At 40.8% G+C, this 20,473-nt stretch overlaps 1 protein-coding gene across 14 annotated transcripts in view; it reads left to right on the plus strand.

Moving 5' to 3' along the window:
- gramd1bb (GRAM domain containing 1Bb) overlaps positions 1-20,079 on the plus strand; it is a 91,977-nt gene extending 71,898 nt beyond the window's left edge. For 13 of the 14 annotated variants that reach the window (XM_046073539.1, XM_046073537.1, XM_046073543.1 and 10 more), the window contains 17 exons: positions 894-914; positions 1,564-1,587; positions 7,148-7,232; positions 8,567-8,670; positions 8,829-8,924; positions 9,320-9,400; positions 9,537-9,652; positions 10,367-10,529; positions 10,657-10,849; positions 10,958-11,101; positions 11,216-11,334; positions 11,446-11,588; positions 11,833-11,936; positions 12,928-13,228; positions 13,608-13,715; positions 14,144-14,264; positions 15,482-20,079. In XM_046073539.1, the coding sequence (XP_045929495.1) occupies positions 894-914; positions 1,564-1,587; positions 7,148-7,232; positions 8,567-8,670; positions 8,829-8,924; positions 9,320-9,400; positions 9,537-9,652; positions 10,367-10,529; positions 10,657-10,849; positions 10,958-11,101; positions 11,216-11,334; positions 11,446-11,588; positions 11,833-11,936; positions 12,928-13,228; positions 13,608-13,715; positions 14,144-14,264; positions 15,482-15,571 (2,013 nt within the window). In that variant the 3' untranslated portion in view covers positions 15,572-20,079. The remainder of the gene's footprint in view (positions 1-893; positions 915-1,563; positions 1,588-7,147; positions 7,233-8,566; positions 8,671-8,828; positions 8,925-9,319; positions 9,401-9,536; positions 9,653-10,366; positions 10,530-10,656; positions 10,850-10,957; positions 11,102-11,215; positions 11,335-11,445; positions 11,589-11,832; positions 11,937-12,927; positions 13,229-13,607; positions 13,716-14,143; positions 14,265-15,481) is intronic. The other variant, XM_046073538.1, reaches the window with a different exon arrangement.
- The last annotated feature ends 394 nt before the right edge of the window (positions 20,080-20,473 follow it).

Genomic DNA, 20,473 nt, shown 5'->3' on the forward strand with positions numbered 1-20,473 from the left:
GAGAAAACTCAGATGACTAGGCGTTTTTGTTTAAACCCTGTTCAAAATTCATTCTCTTCAGTTTTATTATGATAATCAGTATTGACAAGTATGCAAAATGCAGTAATGTTTAACAGTGGTCTTGCTAGGAAAGGTCCGATTACAACACATCATAAAAATGTCTCAGTAATAGGACGACTTTTTTGCTAGTTCATTTTTGGAATTCCTTGTTGCTTTAACCTAAAATTTGGTGCTTTTAGTTATTGTACCACTGGAATCAGACACTGGATATCACTTTTTACCCCTCTTCTCTACCTCCTTTCCCCCTGAATACCGTCTTCCTTCTTTCCTTGTTTGAATGATCACCTGCATGTTTCCCCTCTGGGACTTTTGCTCTTAGACTGTTAGAGCGGAAATTGTGTTCATGTGGCTGGAAAATGTTGTCAGTCATAGTCATGATTAAGATATATCTCTGCTGCCCTCTGTTGTTATGAAACTGCAATTGTTTGTTTGTGAAGAGCGCACACATAAATGATAAATGATAAGTCACCTTCTCATCTTAGCTTCCCACTTCTCACAACACTGCTAATAAGCTGAAATCATTCCACTTATTAAGTATATATATATATTACATCTATATATATCTATATATATATAGATATATATATACATGTATGTATTATTTGCGAGAACTGAAACAGAACTTTCAGATTTAAAATCAAGCACAGTTGAAACCAGACAGTCACTGGCTTTTAAATATTGTTGATAACTTACTTACTGTAATTCCTGGCAGGAATGAGTTCGAGGTACAGTGTGACCTTCACATCTCACACTCTGTATGTCTGCTGAGGTTTGATCAAGCGTCACAGAGTTAAATAAATCTTCTGTCTCTCTCTCTCTTTTTCTCTCCACAGAAGAGCCAAAGCTGGTACAACGTAAGTAACACCTTGTTTTTATTTACATTATTATAGTCTCTTGTAGTTGTGTATATGTGCTGGTGTGAGTTCACGTAATAAGGGTGACTCCTGGAAGTCTCTCGGAGTTGTTTTAGTGGTGAGTGCTGTGTACAAGATCAAAGGTTGCTGTCCTTGACCCGGTTAAGTGGAGCTAGTGTGGGTTACTAGTCCTCCAGGCAGGGATTAGTATGGGTTTAAAGAGCAACAGGTGGACCTTTCTGATGCAGGAAATCAAGGCAGTGAGAAGACTACTGTAGGCTATAAAATATGATCATTTAACCAAATTTCTTCATCATAGTGTACACAGTACATAGACTCATCAAAGCCTGATTGTTGCAGTTTTATATTGCACCACAAGATGGAGTGCTAACACTATTTCTGAGCACACCATAATCCTTTTACATGAGGTCAGTTGATGAACAGCCCCCTAGTATTTAATTGCAGCCAATTTTTACAATGAAAAGATGCCTGTTTATTACATCCACAGAATGAGTGTTGGACTTTACACCTCTCTGTTGTGTTAAACCCTACTTTCTCCAGAAATGTCTTTGTTGGTCCCATTTTATGTTGTTTTATTTATTTTCTATTTTTTATTCCCTGTGTATACACTCTTCCCCTCTCTCCCCAGCATGAAAGACAACACATCCTGAGAGTAAGCATGACTTGTATTCTTGTGCAACCCTGGATATCTTCCTGTCTCTCTCGCTCTATATCTTGGTTATCAGACCGGTGGAATGACAAGATCTCTCCTGCCTGTTCCATTCCATTGACTTCAGTCGGTGTTGTTACCACCTAACAGCAAAGACACACTTTGAAGGAAGTGATTCTGACAATCGGACAATGTTGTAATAGACCTTCAATGTTTGTCTAACTAACCCCCTATAGTTTCAATTACTGAATGATGCTTTGCTAGTGGTCTTATTTAATTTATTCAAAATTGTATTGACCAGTGTTCTGGATTTGTATTTCACTAAAGGCCTGTCACGACTCAAGCTTCTAAATCTGGTACGCAACAGGTGGTAACAAGCCCACTGAGTTCCTCACTGTACTAAACAAATCCACAAACTATCACAAGGGCCTCTGGACGAGCCTTGAATGCCTTTGAACAACAGGGGAATGGAGCATGGTGCTTTAGGTGGCATGTTTCCCTCCAGCCTGACTCTGTTTTTGTGTCCATGTCCTAATAAATATGAACGCTAGGACCTTTAGGCTTTAGGGTTAAGGTCACAGTCAGAAGAAAATACAGGGACCTCCCAGCAGATCGGGAAGATGGAGAAATGTTGAGTTCAAAAGAGGCTTTGTCCAAAAAGTCCTGACAGCTTCCTAAAATACTTCTCTAATGCACTCAGCTATAGTAAGCCACTCACATTTCCTCTACTGACCTGCTATCTAGAAAGTAACAATCTAGAGTTGATGTTGCTCTAACTTGCACACTTTCATGTCTAACAGATATAAACATGTTTACAGATGACATACACCTGGCTACTAGCACAGTATACATCAAGTGTACAAGACAGCAGGACCATCTGCTCTCATCATTAAATGCACTGCAAAAAAAAGTGCATCATCTATTGAATCCCAAAATTTAATTTTCTTAAAGCATATTTTATTGCCTGCAAATCCTGCGAAAGGATCAAAAACAGCGACTTGATTCTACTAACAAGTATTGTCTGTGTAGCCAAAACCCAATAGACCTGGGTGACATGTTCCTTCATTATCATGAACACACACACTGCAGTTTGTTTTTGACTCAGTCCCACATACAACATCCTGATCCCAGAAATGCACACTAGCCAAGCGTGTATTAATCCGGAGCTGAAAGGTCCGCAACAAATAAATGATTAACACAGTTTGAGTAAAATTTGCTTAAAACCATAGCTGTTTAAGAAAATGACTTAGCCTTTATGAAAATGATGTGTGGTCCAAGGTTTATGTCTTCAGTAGCAGCCAGTGGGTTTGGAGCGAAGTTCCACAGATAGAGTGAGAAAGTTGGAAAGGATGGAGAGATGGACTAACACCTCGTTGGTTTTGGTCTTTTCATAGGATTTGTTGACGATAATAAAAAAATGTAGAGCAACAAAGTCCTTTTTAAAACAAGTGAATGTGCCAACTAGTTTAGAACATTTCACCTGCTTCCAATACAAGTTATTTATAACGTTTTCTCGATTGCTTGCAGTAAGTGTCGTCAAACCACACTGAGATCCTTTTTTTCTGGTTTTCAGTACTAAATTAAGTAAGTGCTAAGGATTAAAAATCTGAAAATCAGACCAAATGGTTTGTGTAGATAGATGTTTTTTGCTAAGTAGAGTTGGCAGGGTGAATGAGAGTGGAATTTCACTATCACAATTGATTCATCAATGGTGAATTTATCTTTAGAAAAATGGTCATCTCAGTCAGTATTGGAGCTGGTTTCCTGACATCTTGTACACTCACCGTAACACATGCAGCAAATACTGAAGTTCCATAAATATGTGAAATATGTCCGATTGGTACTTTTAACGCAGTTGGCTGTGACTGTTATGTGTAGGTGTCGTACTCATGATGTACCTGCATGTAGGACAATGTGTGCGTTTGTGTATGTGTGCACCTCTACATGGCAATGATGACTACCCATGGCACTGAAACCACAGTGATTAAAACTCCATCCGTCCTAATGTGAGTTCTGAGCCTGTTAGAGATGCGCACAGTGGCCATCTTTCTGCAACAGGCCTCTAATGGCGCCACGTTCATTCGCTTTGCATCTACACAAGTTTGTCGCCGTGCTTCCGTGGCAACCATACCCGCAGGCTCCAGGAAGTTAGCAACAAGAGGGAAAACACTGTCAAACAGTGCAGTTTAGTGAGACTTTTAGACTTTGAACAAATTGATTTTGTTAATGTCTGCATAGATCAATGCAGCAGAGGCCTTTGATATACACACCCATATAGTTAAAGAATGGGATTGTTGGCAACAGGATGGACACACACACCTCTAGCCCTCACCCCCTCTTAAAACACTAAAACCCCACCCTGGTTGACAGTACCAGTCTCTCCCATCCCCTACTGTTTGTCCAGCGAGTTAATGGTTAACTCCATATCCATAAACATTGTTTATCCGCAGTCCCACCTCATCCCAAGTCTCATGCCGTCACCTGAACACTGAACGCAGCATCAGGCACAATGGCCTTATTCTTTGCTTGATTTATTGGAGAAAATTATTTGAATGAGCGGGAAATAAAGGACTGCTCTCAACAAGTCATTCCGAGGAGTGATCCGGCTGCAATTTTTAGCCAATGAAATTTCATCCACATGATGTAAGGGCTTGCTGTGTCTGAATGATCAACACTGTTTTCCAAGAGGCCTGCTACTGAAGATTATTTTCCAAGTCTCATCTGTTTGTTCGCGCTTCAGATTGTCTCCTCAGTGTTTGGTTCAAGTGGGGATTTGGGAAATAACAGCAGAGGAAAAGTGGATGTCATGGCTGAATTCCAGTGCACAAATGTGGGCTATACATTTGCTCCATTCAGCAGGAGTCAATGAAATGCAAGCTGTAGCCACACTGGTGTTCTGTTTCTTTTATTGCTCTAGGACCTCCATCACCATGCCCACCTTTTTGACTCCTTATATTATATATATTATACACTCCTCCTATTTTTAGTTACGAATAGTGGGAGGACATGCACCACCAATAGTTTTTTAAGCGCTGCTAAAATAGGAGCTACAATGTCTGTCTTACCTGTTAAGAGTAACTGAGGGTGACCAACTATCATGAGTACATGAATAAGCTCAGTATCGAAAGAGGGGACGCCTTGATAACTTCAACACCTTCAAATATACCTTGGAGTCCAGCAGCTTTTCATACATAAAATGAAACAGACAAACGGCCACAACACCCTGCGATCGAAGCTCTGGACTGCAACCCATTGCAGACCCTGTCAAGATTGATGGTGTTGTTTTGCAGGCGGAGGTAACTGGAGGTTATTCTCACATCTGTTCTCTGTAACACTATCACTTGGTCGGACAGCAAGACGAACTCAACACAGAATTCACCAGACTGAAGACACTAATTTCCCTCTTTGATTCAGTCCTGTTCTTTCTTTCTTACTGTAGCTTCTTTCTTCCCAGCCATAAATTTTGTTTGTATTAGTCGTCCTCTCCACAAAGTAAACTTGTCTTCATTCTTTGCTGGTTATAAACTGGGTAATTACAAGGCACTCAGACCTGGACAGCACCACACACACACACACACTCAGCTCGTACACTTACTAGGAGGAGTAAGCAGGAAAAAAGGAAAAGCTACTGGCATGATAATAAAGGACTTGTTGGCCGGGGTTACTAGAGGGCAACGGCCATAACTCTTCTCCCTGTGTGTGTGAAAGGACGAGAGAGAGAGAGAGCCAGAGAACGACAGAGCTAGACAAGGATCATGTGGCTGGAGTGTGCCGTGTCCACCGCTCAACGCTAAAAGGGAGCAGCACCCAAAACAGGGGGCGGATACTGCAGCTTCCAAACCACTGGACTCACAAGCTCTGTCTGCTCTTATTTTCCAAGCCTTCTGTAACTGATAAGTCCTCCAACGTCAGAAGAGCCCACTGGGGCCCAGTTTTGGAAAATTTGCTTCCGTCCAGGCGCCAAAAAGGATCTGGCGCGGTAATTATGGAGTTGTATGAGGACTGTACGATGTCGGACTGGGAGGCCATGCTGGAGCTGGATGAGGCGTTAGCAGGGTGGCTTCTGCAGGGTCCAGCTAGAGGGGAGTGGGGTTGGGAGTGGGGCTTGGCTGCCACAGACCTTCAGGACCCTGAGTGGGACACTGAGGAGATCCCTGCTGTAAGTTAACCTCCACTTGTAAGCTGAAAACCTCAAGGAGAGGAGTGAACAAAATGTTGAGAAGTAAAAAAATATATATATATATTGGGGGTTTAGAAAGATTTACTGAACTCTTTTTGGGCAAAGTAAAGTCACACGAGTGAGGTCGGCAAAAAGGCTTTGTAGCAAGCTTTACTGTATGCTGCCGTAAGCATTTTGTGGTATTTCCCCACTACTAAAGAAAACAACTGGTCTGGGTATGAGTCATAGCTATTTGAATTCTCACAGAGCTCATGGAGGCCTGTTGTTTATAGTGTTCATCACATTACTGGGGTGTTTGGCTGTTTCTGCTCCATGATGAAGGTTTAAAAAGGAAGCATCATGATTTTATGAAAGCAGTTAATTAGTCAATTCCAGGCAGTTAGTAAGGGCTTTAAGAGATGTCACTGTTTTTTTACAGCAATTTTTCCTCATCACCTCACCTCCCTCAAAGGCGAGGAGAAGCAGAAACAGATACTCCCAAACAGAATTTCAGTATTTCAGCGTCTTGATTTTACAAGGCAGGCACATGTAGTGATTTTTAATATGAACAAACTGTTCTTTTCCCACCAGCCCTGATGCAAAGGAATATCGTATTCTTTGGTCTCAGTATCTACCTCTTGTTACTGTATTGCCAGCTATTGTTTCCTGAAGCTTTCCTGTTGAAGAAAAGCATCTGGCACCGACAGTGAGAGCTCTCACTCTGGCACACATTTGGAGATTTTATACATCACAGGCCCTCTCTCTGTAAATAATCAAGTCTGCTGAAGCCAAGCAGAGGAGAGTGGAATCATGTTGAACAGGATATCTCTCCCAGTGCTAAAAAGCATTTGTTTGACCAGGTTAATTATCAAAATCGACAGTTGTGCTTGCATCAGTTGTCCTACCCCTTGTCACTAAACAAAAGCCTCATTGTCAGACACATGTTGCTCTGTAATGCAAATCTGAGAATGTGACTTCTATTGTAAATCCTCATAGTTACGGCTGCATGTGTATTGAATGATCTGCAGCGGGCTGATGTTATGGAATTGCGCTTTAAATCTCTTTTTTACTGAGTATCATTAATGATTCAGCCTTAAAGATAATTCAGGCCACACACCTTTGCTTGTCATTCACTATACATCAGTTTCTCGTGCCTGTCAAAATCACCCACAGAATTAAAGCCATGGTATAATCAGAGTGAACCAGACATCCTGGTCAAACCTGTGGGGGGTTTTAACAAGGTTATCTCAAATGCTCGTGGAAACCAAAAAAAAAAACTTGGGCTGCCCGACGGAGACGGCACTTGTGAGTGAGCGAGTCTGAGAGCATGACGTGTGTGAGCTTTGGAAGTGTTTGTGTATGTTTGTGTGTGTGTGGTGTTTCTGACTCTGCCTGTCACTGCAGGTGCTGAGCCCGACATACAAGCAGCGCAATGAGGACTTTAGGAAACTCTTCAAGCAGCTCCCTGACACAGAGAGACTCATTGTGGGTGAGTTGACACCATGGACAAACAGGGGCCATTTGAGGACTTGCAGGGTGCAGCAAAGATGTTTGTAATTATAAAATGATTAATCCTGACAGAAACGGACAGGAGACATACAAACAAATATTGGACATTCCAAGTGTGGAACATCATGACATGATTTTAATATGTCTAGATCAGTGGTTCTCAAACAAATTAGATCACGCCCCCCTATTTGATAAGATTTTGTCCCAGGATCGCCAATCTGATAGGATTTTGACTTTAAGATGTTTTATTTCAGAAAGTGTGACCAAAATAGTCATACGTTATAGTTATAGTTGAATCATTAAACAGTCCCTCCAGGATTTTGCATGCCTTACACTAACCCTAACCCTGCATATATTCAAACCAACTTACCTTGGTTCTTTCAGCGCTTGCACTTGACTCGTTCGACATGTTCAGCCACAATGCTAAACATTTGGTAGAACAGTTTACCCCTGCTTTGGTAAAGATCCGGACACTTTTTTTTTTACAGTCCTTTTGTCGTCAAATGTGAGACCTTAGTATCACACATGTCTGCTGCGTCTTGTAAACAAGGAAAAAGCTGATGACAAGCTGACGTATGACGTTTTGCGGGAAACCGCAATGATAGGTCAAGTTTACAGAAAAGTTGAGGTGATTCTTCAAAATTGCATGTCCCGCTAAATTCACTGGGATTTGTTGAATTTGTGTTAATAGTTGTTATAGTAAAATCCTGGAGGGACTGAATTATAGTAAAAATAAATGATTCCCCTTTTTGCCCCCTGGAACTCCCTCAATGTACGCTGGGGGTCCCTGGACCCCACTATAAGAACCGCTGGTCTAGATTACTGATAACGTAACAAATACTGTTTTCAGACACTTTCCTCTGCTTATTTTGAGGAATTTATAATCTGATAGTGAACTTTTCCAGTAGTCTTGTCTTCACACCTCACTGTGCCATGAACACCTAATGTCACAAGTTTGGTTTATTTGTTGTTGCATGATTTTCTCCAATGAATACTGTCATTGTAAGACATTATTTGAATGATAAAGCTCTAGGCTGAGCTCAGAGTGTGACTTTGACTGTTACGTTTGTTAATGATAAGTTCATATCTTAATAAAACGAAGATAAAGATAAACACAAACGGAGTGCAAAATTGCACTGCAGTGAGGTTTCATGGATATTAGCATGTCCTAATGTCTGATTTATTGATGAACATAATTTTAATGATTATTTAGCAATCTTGTATTTTAATGATTTAGTTTCTCTGTGACTTAATTTGAAATTTAGCATCATACTTATCTTGTGTGGTGGTAGTTATGTGACATTTGTGTTCCAGACTACTCCTGTGCTCTTCAACGGGACATCCTCCTGCAGGGACGACTCTACCTCTCCGAGAACTGGATCTGTTTCTATAGCAACATATTCCGCTGGGAAACACTGGTATGCTTGTTATCACTCAGTGCCTCTGTGCATTCCCATGTTTTTGATGAACTGGCAGTATTGGGTTATACTTGGAACTATAATGCATGTGTGTGTGTATGTATAATTGTGTGTGTGTGTGTGTGTGTGTGTGTGTGTGTGTGTGTGTGTGTGTGTAGCTGACAGTGCGGCTAAAGGACATCTGCTCAATGACAAAAGAGAAGACTGCCCGCCTCATTCCCAATGCCATCCAGGTCTGCACAGACACTGAGAAGGTAAAGGATGCAGATGTTTATATAAGCAACAACTTACACAGAGTGGAAACCAACATAGGCGTACCTAAGTGAACAGTGAATATGTTTTTTAATCAGACAGTACGCCTTGAGGTACAAAGTCTGGCTGGTAACAGGGAGATTGATGATTTCATCTTTACCGCCAAGAGGGAGCACATGTTCTTGTCACAAATTGGTGACTGGAGAATGGTTGGCAAGATATTAATGCCCATCATTACAGCAAAATTACACAAAATATGTCTCAAATTCAAATAAAACCAGATTTGAAGGTTTTAATCCATGCTCCTCTGAAATGACCCTTTTATATTCCACAGTTTGTGCTATTCATATCCACTGCTAAACCAGACTCGTTTATAATTACCATGTATTGTTCACAGCACTTTTTCACCTCATTTGGAGCAAGGGACAGGACATACATGATGATGTTCAGACTGTGGCAGAACGCACTGCTGGACAAGGTAAGCAAATCTGACCTGCTAGCCTGACCTGCAGAGAAGACAACACTCTCTTTTTTATCACACATTTTACTCTCAGTTTTGTTTTCTCCTCGAGTCGTCTCATTTTTTTTCTTTGGTTGGTTGATGCCTCTTGCAGCCCCTGTGCCCCAAGGAACTGTGGCACTTTGTTCATCAGTGCTATGGCAACGAGCTCGGCCTAACCAGTGACGATGAGGACTATGTTCCCCCTGATGATGACTTCAATACTATGGGGTGAGTTTGTTTATGCTGCAGCATCTGTTACTGTGGTTACCAACACTACAGGCATTTTCAGTTGATGACCTAATTACCCAAATTACAAAATAATTAGATATCCCAATATTAGCTGTCTGCTACTTTACACAGCATTTGTGTGAAACTCCTTGCTTTATCAAATTCAAATTAGCTTTATTGGCATGAATGTGTAACAACAACATTGCCAAAGCATCATACATACAACATAAGAACAATCAACCCCATACATTTCATTTGCTTTTCCTTGCTTTATCAGAGGGGATGGGTTCTGCTGAGCAACTAGGGAAAACGTTTAAGGCTGCAAAAGATGTGACACTCTAAATGCTGCATTCACCGGGAGGCTTAAAAAGAGCACTCTCTGCTCCGTCTCTTCCATCATTTACATTTTACCCTCAGTGGATTTACAAGGTGAAATCAATACAGAGTTTGAACCTGATTGGTCTCCAGGGCACTCATGTTTTCTGTCCGCTCGCCTTTGAGGAAATGCGGGGTTACGTATGTGATGTGAACAATTTGACAACATACTCTTCTGCCTATATCCAGCAGCCCGTACACATCTCTGGGTGAACTCAAACTGACAATGCCTGTCCATAAAAAACATAAAAAGTCTGCAAACACAACTTAACACAGGTTTTACATGATGTGAGATGAGTAGATCTGAGTAAAGCTCTTGCCTGTCGCTGGTGCCTTCAGGTTCAGTGAAGAGATTCCCAATGAAGAGAATGAGATCAACAATGACAACTTGTCTAAGAGCAGTGCCGAGGCCAAGCCCGAGGGGAGCCCTCCTCTGCTTCATAAGAAGGTCATCCCAAACAGCACCATCCCCAGCCCAGGCAACCATGACACACCCATCGCAGTAAGTTGTATACTGTGCTTTAATACCCACACATACACACACACACACACACTATACACACATATTTCCTTGATAAACAGGGAAACATTATATGTGATTGATGCCTACTGATTTGTCTTTTCCCCAGTTTGACCTCCCAGCAGAAGAGTATGCAGACTGCCTACCAGACGGCGAGCTGCTTGCTGTACCACTGTTGGTGGAAGAGAAGAACATTGATACCAGCGGGCCTGGTGGTCCTGTCCCCTCACCATCTCTGGACTTCAATGACAATGAAGACATCCCCACTGAGCTCAGCGATTCCTCCGAAACACACGATGAGGGTAACCACACTGAACAGAATGAACATAAATACATAATGTAGTCTGCTGTTTTATAGATTTCACCACTCTGAACCCATTTGTCATCTTGCGTCTGTGTCGGATGTGTAGGTGAAGTACAGGCCTTCCACGATGATCTGAATGGCAGGCAGTACATCAATGAGGTCTACAAATTCAGTGTGGACAAGCTCTATGACATCCTCTTCACAGAGTCGCAGTTCATGAGTGACTTCATGGAACAGAGACGATTCTCAGGTGAGTATTTCCGAGGCTTCTACAGTTGACCTCTGACCCGAGAATATGCTCCCCTGCAGGCTCCATTCATTCATTCATTCATTCATGTCTCTATCTCATCATTTTGCTGTGTAGATGTGGTGTACCACCCGTGGAAGAAGGAAGAGGATGGGAACCAGACCAGAGAGATCCTGTACACCATCTCGCTGTCCAACCCCCTGGCCCCCAAAACAGCCACAGTCACAGAGACACAGGTACGGTCAACTCTAGTTCATCAGACACATTTCTTATTATTTATACCTCCTGTGACTGAGGTGGCCTTCAAAATAACAATCAATTAAACCAAACATTCCGTCTTTTATCAGACTCTGTACAAAGCCAGTCAGGAGAGTGAGTGTTACATCATCGACGCTGAGGTCATCACACATGACGTGCCCTACCACGATTACTTCTACACTCTCAACCGCTACATGCTCACAAGGGTGGCCAAGAACAAGTGCCGGTTACGGTGAGTAAGACGTCAGATGCTCACAGCTCACACCTGGCAAATGAGATGTGTTATGTTCATGTAATTCTGTCTTTTTTATATCCTGTCTGATTTTATTTTGGATTGTCTGTTTTATTTGTTAACAACTTTAGGCTACTTTTGAATTTGCTTTCAGTGTAATATTTTACCTATTTTTATTTCCAGTTTTCTTATTGTGAAAGACTGTCTATCTATATGTATGAATGCGTCTCTGTCTGACTCCCAGGGTATCAACAGAGCTGCGCTACAGGAAACAGCCATGGGGACTGGTGAAGGGCTTCATAGAGAAAAACTTTTGGAGCGGGTTAGCAGAGAACTTCCGCCATCTAGGTAAACTTTAGTCTGTTTTAAACATAGCTGTCAACCCTCCCGTTTTTGCTGGGATTCTCCTGTTTCAACCTTTCTAAAAAAAAAAATAAAAAAACGCTTTACATTTTTGAAATGTTTGCTACAATCCCCTCCGGTGAAGCAGGTGGCAGTATGTAGAATATTAGCTGTAACAGTGGTGGGAAGTCAACGGCACCAGCCAATAAAACAAGAAGAAGAACAACGGCAGCGTATTTCACTCGCAAATGCCTCTAAAAATAGATACATATGAACCAGATAAATGATTGACAATGTGCGAGTAAAGACTGCAGCATACAGTAAATCTTCTGCATGAATGTTTATGATTATTGACTAGGTAGTACTTAGCATTAATAAATTAGAGACCAAAGTAGACTGTGCTTGTTGCTCAAAGATTTAATGAATAAAAACAACCCAGAAAAATGTAACAGCTGTAATTAATATTATGCCTAGTGGTAAACTACATGTGACATTATAATAATAACACAGGTCTCCCTATTAGTTCCAATAATGAATAAATTTAAGAAATATGTAAACATTATACTTAATAGCCTATAGTATGAAATTATCATAATACTTTTATTTAATTTCAGAATATTATAAAGAGTATATAAGAACTTTTTTCAGTGTGCTCAGGTGGGGGGAGGGGGGCTAACAATTTCCTTTTTTATTTTCCTTATTTTCAAATCCCAATGTTGACAGGTATGGTTTTGATTATTATAATATGTTGTGATTTCCTTACTGAAAATATATTCATATATTTTTACAAATATATAACAATATTTTATGATTCTTAAATGTTAATGAATAGAGATTTACATTATAATTGTAGTCATGTAGCAGAAATTTAAATCACAGAGAATTAAGCAAACAGAGAATCCATAAAGACTACCGTAAATGTTTTCAAATGTTAGTAATCTTTGTCTCTAGATGAGATGTGGTATGAATGTGTGACAATTGTCTTCTTCCCTCTCAGAGTTAGAGCTGTCCAAGCTGGAGGAGATCCTGACCGAGTCCCACCAGCTGTCACCGAAGGCGAAGGTGGTGAAAAACTCCACGGTGAGGCGGAAGAAGAGGCCCCTCCCCCACATGCGCAGCCAACATCTGGACGAGGCGCTCAGCCCCGTTACCACGCCGACGGATGAGGAAGTGATTCAAAGGATCAAACAAGTGGCAGGCTCCACACAAACCAGACACCAGAGTCCAGAACACCACCACCTGCCCGGAGGCATCGCGCTCTACAGCGTCTCCAAACTGCTGCTCATCATCAGCTTTGTGTACGCGACTGATCACACACATACACAAGTGCACAATCAGTCATATAAAGATGCCTGTGTGTTTATACACATGCTCATCACATGCTCATCTCACATAAATTAAAACAGAGAGTTTTTGTTTTGTTTTTTGCTTTCCTATAAATAACTCATTGTCAGTCTCTTGAGTGTAATCTCTCTCTCCTCTCGTTTCATTGCCATCCGTAGGATCTGTCTAAGGTACATTATCTGATTAGCCAGTATAGCCAGATGCATATATTAAAAAGTAATCCCAGCATAGTTTGTAATTGTCATGTACTGATCAGCTACTTAAGGCCATTGTGAATTAATGCAATGCAAAGGGGAAGACTCATTTGTTGACTCTCCTCTTTTCCTTCTTCAGCCTGGTCCTGCTGGTGTTCCTCAACATGATGCTGTTTTACAAGCTGTGGATGCTGGAGTACTCTGCACAGTCCTTAACAACCTGGCAAGGTCTGCGGCTTCATGAAAGGTACACACACACAAATGTACACACAACTTTTAAATTTGCCCCACCCATCATTGATGCAGAACTCATTTATTTCAAGGTGCATAATTTATATTTTATATTTTAGAATAGGAAAAAGCATTACCTATCACTGCAGAGGTGAGACTTAGTGGAGTTCTGCTGTAGTTATTTGGCTGTCTGCCCAAAAGGCGACCATACACAAATATATACATACAGTTACAGACATACACACTGTTAAACGTACACACTAAACTATATCCATATGGCCGTTGACGTGTGTGACATGAAAACACTGAGCTCTTAAAATTACCCCTGAATAGCTGTGGGCTTACTGAAACAATTTACCAAACTGTTTGCTGGCAGTTCCTCAAAATGGAAATCATGCTTCAGTGGCTGCACCCTGATGTTTCTAATGTGTGTGTGTTTCCCAGTAAACTGCCTCAGACTCAGATGGAGTGGGCCCAGCTCCTCGAGGCACAGCAGCGTTACCATGACGCCGAGCTGCAGAAGTGGAGGGAGATTATCAAGTCGTCAGTAGTGCTGCTCGACCAGGTACTCAGACACACAGACATTTTCGAAATCACGCCAGAACTGTGATGTGTGATGTTAGTGATGTTTCCAACTGTTACCAACTCCCAGAGAATTTGCCTGCTTCTGTATGGGGTCACTAGGAGACGGTGTATATATACCGGTAGACGCTTTCAACGGTAACTACATAAACAAACGGGACTGCGCATGTGCATTACTCTGGCCCACACTTAACTTCCAGCAGACTTCCGCAAACAATCCATAACAAGTAAATAACCTTAGCTAGTATTTCTTGCAAGTCGAAGAAAATGAAAGGCCAAACTGAAATGTGATAAGGTCACACTACCAGACCAGCCGAAGAAAGATTTGAGACAAGAATGTTTTTCTACCGACCTGTCTGATTTGCAGTGTTTCCCACAAAATGACAGCGTAATTGAGGCGAGCACGTGTTGGACGGATTTGTGCAGCGGTGTTCATGATACTAACCATTCAACAGACAGACTGGTCTGCTGTCAATGTGTTTGTGGGGGTGGGGGGGGGAGCTGAGCGAATATGAGCGTGCAGCTCTGCAATCAAATACAAATTTTCCCATCTTAAATATTTAAAAAAATATATATAAAAATAAAACCAAAATCGATATGTCAGCGCTGCTAATGTAGAGGGCTGCCACAAATAAATGAATGTATGGGAAACACTGTACTGGATATCACTCACCACATTAGCCAGTAATCACAAACCCAGTTATAAACAAACAGAACAGAAGTTAACTTCGGGCCGTGCGCATCACCTTGGCAACGCGTCCGATGAAAGCGTCTATATATAACTTGATTTAACTGAGTCCAGCCCTGGACTCTGTGTTGTGTTGGGTGGAGAAATGATGGACAGGAGCCTTGCATCTATTTGTGTGCTGTCATTTATTGTCTGGATAGAAAAAGAATACCGTATATACTATAGAAGTTCAACTGTTATGTTAGCAACACAGCTGGCTAGCGTGTATGCCAAGAGCAATATTTCATAGCTCGAAAAACAAATCACACCTCCTCTGCTAAGTGTAGTGTTTCGTGGTTTTATTAACTCAATGCACCATTGCCACTACTCGCAGTGGAAAACCTGTTACCCTTGCCTGCTGTACTGTTAACATCTCACAATATGATTCAGGAATTTCTATGCAAAACATAGTGTCACTTGAAATATATCACTATGATGTAACATTTGCATTTCCTGTTGTTTCTCACCTTTAGATGAAGGACTCTTTATTGAACCTCCAGCGAGGCATTGGCTTAAGGGACTACAGCTCTGAGGCTGAAGAGAAGAGAAGTCGCTATCACTGACACATCACCAGAAGGCCATGAGGGCATGCTGTGCAATATAGGACCTGTTTTGTTTGTGAGCCAGTATGCAGGCAGCAGCAACAGAGAGAGAGAGAGGACAGAGGGGGGAGGTGGGACCAACAGTGAGCTGCTCCAATAGACACAAAGAGGGGAACAGTCGTCTCCAGCGCACAGAGGTTAAAACCCCCAGGAGGAGGAAATCATGGAGTGCCCCAACCACACACAGGAACTGAGGTGTCCCCAACATCACTGAGGCATTGTGGGAAGGTGCAAGACCTGCTCCTTCTCTACCCCTGTGGGATAACCGTTTCCTTCAACTCTCTTTATTTCCAAGTGCATCCTACTGTAAGCCATGTCGACCAGACAGTGGCAGAGAGAAAGAAGGAAAACTACTGCATGCATTTAGACAACCTAGATCCCCTCAGTCAGTGTTAACGTGGTCCAGTTCCAGTCTATGTGTGTCAAAAAAAAGAAGAACAGGAGACGCGGAGAGATCGGGTCAGAGAACATGGGGTCCTTTCGAGTCTTAATGGCTTTCTACACTCTCTAGACTGTTCCAAACCAATCGTCCCCTAGAGGTCCTCGCTGCAGCGTCCCTTCAGTAAACCTCCGCGTGATCAGAGTACAGTATTGTCCCACAACCAAAAAGGAAAAGAAGTGATGCAGCTGGGAGCTTAGCTCCACCGATCAGTCCCTATTGCCTTGTCTGAACCTGGCCTGTATGGTCTTTGTCAGGGCTGGTTCCCTGTCAGACCATTAGTAGAATCTGAAGAATCATGAGACCTAGGCCAGTATTTTTACCCTTATACACAATTAACTTATTCAGTTGCCCCTGCCAGTGTTAGCTACCTTACATTGCATTATTCCTCATCCTGCTAATGAAGTGGAATGTATTAGCCTGTGCAAAAAGGACAGACTTTGATGAATAAGTTGTATTCATCTTTTTATAAAGGGATGCTGCAGCCCGACTAATAGGGAGACCTGTGTTCTTACATGTTTTATTACTAAACTGTGACTATATCTCTTTAAAAATGTTTCAAATTAGAAAGAATTCTATGAATATATTTGAAATATATAAGAATATTTCATTATTTAATATATATATTTCAAAATATATAAACATTACCTATATTTATTGTTAATTTATGTACATAAAAAAATTATCAGAGCTCTAGACCAGTTAAAGAATTTCTAACAAAAGTGTTTTCTTCTAAAAATGCATGCCAGATATGTCTGTGACATGTCCAGTGTGCAAGTATGATTCTGCATTCGCGCGATTATCTTCGCGCATGTGTGTGAGTGTGTATGAGTGCGTGCGTGCGTGCGTACGTGCATGCGTGCGTGTGCGCACAAGTGTGTGCTGTAAAGTGTGACATTTTTACCATTCCACACTTGTATGTTTCTTAATTTTTCTTTTCTGGCTCCTGCAGCCAGACTGCCTTTTTTAATGCTAATGCATTTGGATGCCGCCTTGCATTAGCCCCACCAGGGTACAGTTTACAATCGAAGAGTTTTGTTCCAAAATGACATATCCAACATTTGAAAACAATGTTACGCCTACTTTTACAAAATAATTGGTTATTTAAACTATTAATAAATGTAGCTTAAATCCATGGTTGACAAATAGAAGAAGACAGACTTGAGCAAAAACATTTTTAACATTGAATGATGAACTTGATGATTTTTCTCATGTAAATGGATATATAACATTTTGGAGATGAACCCTTCATCTGCCCTCTGTGAGCAACTCTTTGTCCATGTCACCGTATTAGTGGCTTGACAACTCTTTGCTAAAAGGAATAGTTTGACATTTTGAGAAATTCACTTATTCCCTTTCTTGCCAAAAGTTAGATGATTGCTACCACTCTTGTCTGTACATTAAATATGAAGCTGCAGCCAGCTAGCTAGCTTTGCAAGACGTTTCCCCGTTTCCGCTCTTTTTGCTTAGATAACCATCTCCTGGCTTTCGGGACGGGAGTGTACCTATGTTCCTCTGTTCAGTATCCTCTTGACATGGGCCAGTATGTTGAAATCACCCAGCTATAGCTTAAAGATTACTGATGTTATACTCAAATTTGCGAGCAAGACCGTTTTCTTGACTTTAGACATTGATATTTCTACAGTGGACAAATGAATGCTTACTATTCAGTGTGCATTTTGAACATCCATCTCCTTTTCTTTTGCAATTTGAACTGCAAAGAATGCCCTTTCCAATCTCTTACAATGTTTGTTTATATGAAAGGGCACTGACTGGGAACATAGGTGTGAGCCCATCTTTAAATTTTCCCTTTTTTTCTATTCTTTATGCTAAGCTAAGCATCTCCTGGCTGTAGCTTCATATATAGCCTGCAGATAGAAAGCATATAAGAAAGCAAATAAGCATATTTTCTAAAATGCAGCTAGTTCAACCCATATTATACTCTCCCTTCCCCATTTGAAGTGTCTGTCTTGGATGCAATGAAAGCATGAGAATTAACTTTACGCAACTAAATTGAACCAAAAGAAAGAATTAGAAATGTACGTTCACAAATTATTATGTTGTTTTAAATGAAGTATTTATCATGTATGTCATGTATGTTATATGGATCAGGTGCGGGAAAGAGCCTCTCTTAAGAGTTTGCCAACAGAGACCCCTGACAGCAGACAGACTTCAGCGATGAAAGCACTTCCAAAAATTAAAAATACTTCCTTTTGTTTAAAAAAGAGAAAGTGAAGCACTTTAAGGCCTTTTCAGGTAAAGAATGAAAGAAATAAATGGCAGCAGTTTAGTTTAGAGGGGAATGCAGGGCTGAGGAAAATGTTTCTAATTTGTGTTGTAGTTAATTTGACAATCACACTGGTGATTTACAACTATCAGTCATTAGAAATTTTGGATTTTAATCCTGCTGGTTTGTTACTGCTCAAAAATTGTATTATTCTGCCCAAATATAATATTTGGCTATTATTCTATTTAATGTGATTACATGTGAATATCTTTCAATGTCACTTCCCAAAGCGCAATCTAAGACTGAAACTTTCTTGTATATTTCAGGGCAAGGCAAGCATGAGTGAATTGTATGAGGGAAAATGAATCTTTACTGTGTGCCTGCATGGCGTGTTACTGACTGACTTTATTGAAAACAGCAGAAAAGCTTCAGGATTGGACCACTGCTGTGTGTGTGCGAATATTACATTTGAAGACAGCACTGAGTAATGATAACCCATGGGAATGTGAGTGGTTGGAAATGTTTTCTGTTTTATAGAAATCACTTCCACAATCCTGACGACGCTGAAAGATTAAAGTGAAGCTGTGCTTTGTGTATGTGATGGTACAATGTGATTGAAATGCTTTAAAGAGTTTGTTTTTCAAAGTGTATGATGAAATGGATTTTTCTTTTTCAGATGCTTGAAGTATTTTTTGTTTGTTTAGAGATTACAAACATTCTCTTACTGTTTTGATGGAGACACGGCACATGTGAGATTTAGTTGGTTTTACTACCCAGCTCTGGTTTTATTGACACCTGATTTCACCCTTGGAACACTGACATTGTATTTACTGTGAAATCGTTTATAGTGACACACGAGTTTTAATATTGAACTGCTGTAAAACCCACATCAACTCTGTCCAAATTACATATTCAGGCTTTGGGCCTCCAAGGAACTGTCACAGCAGACCTGAATTTAAGTTCATCAATTTCAATAATTATGCAAATTAGGTATTTTCTCATCATTCCCTTCAAAACTCCATGATTGTCATTGCCACCAACAAATTTGACTTAAACAAATCTAATCGATTTCTCACAGATAACACCTGTTTGTTGTGTTTTGCTTATTTTTGTATTTAGTCTTTCTTTTCTAGTGTGCACTCAAAAAGTAACCTGCGTTACACGAATGATTGTATGATTGCTATCGCTGCACAGCTGTGAAACCAAGGTGACCCCGAGAGTTCTGGATGCCACCGTTTTGTCACTAACAACAAATGAATTGTGCGCTGTATTAATTGGAATTTGCCTTGCTGTCACAGAGCCGGCGAGACATTTGTGCAACGCCACCCATACAACACGTCGCTAACAGCCTTGGTTAACACACACGGTAGGAATCACACACAACCTTCTGAAAATGGCCACTGATCAAACTCACAGCAAATGCTCTTCTTTGAGTGTGTCTTGATAAAATATGTCCTGGTGTAGATCTGTTCAAAAAGAATTCTACTGTATGTTTTTTTAGAAAATGTTTTGATCTCTAGAGAGACTTTTAGTGAAATTTATACATGAGATAAATATACTCTAAGTATATGTTGTGTATATCTGCAGTGTGCAAATACACACACACACACACACACACACACACACACACACACACACACACACACACAGACAGACAAAAGAAACCAACCTGCGCTGTGCGTAGGTTTTGACTTGCCGGTGACTTTTCCTCATAGAGACTGATGATGGAAGTGGCTTTCTGGTTCATGTGAAGTAGAGATTGGAAGTATGAATAAAAAAGTATATAATATACAAGTGTTGCTATTTTTGGAGTACTTTGTTTTTACTTTATTCACACTCATTTCCAGAAAATGTGTGACTGAATCTCATACCATAAGGGAGAGCGGGGTAGGTCGTCTCGTGTGTAAGTTGTCGCACTGCTCATAACTCCAACACTAGAGGCCCTATGTCAAAAATGAAATGGCCATTTTGTGTGACTTCTTTTTCTATGTTCAACTTCATGTTCACATGTGGTCACGGTCACTCTAGTCTGAGGTGAGCACAATTGTATTATTTTTTTGCAAAAGTAAAACATTTGCACTTCACATTTTATGTATTCCAGCCTTATTAGTTATGAATGTTCAAAATGATAACTTTGCACAAAGTAGAGGAGACAATAACGTGTCTTTTGATGATGAAGAAAATTATCAACAGAAGA

The sequence above is a fragment of the Micropterus dolomieu genome, linkage group LG17, assembly GCF_021292245.1.
Source record: "Micropterus dolomieu isolate WLL.071019.BEF.003 ecotype Adirondacks linkage group LG17, ASM2129224v1, whole genome shotgun sequence".
Taxonomy (NCBI): domain Eukaryota; kingdom Metazoa; phylum Chordata; class Actinopteri; order Centrarchiformes; family Centrarchidae; genus Micropterus; species Micropterus dolomieu.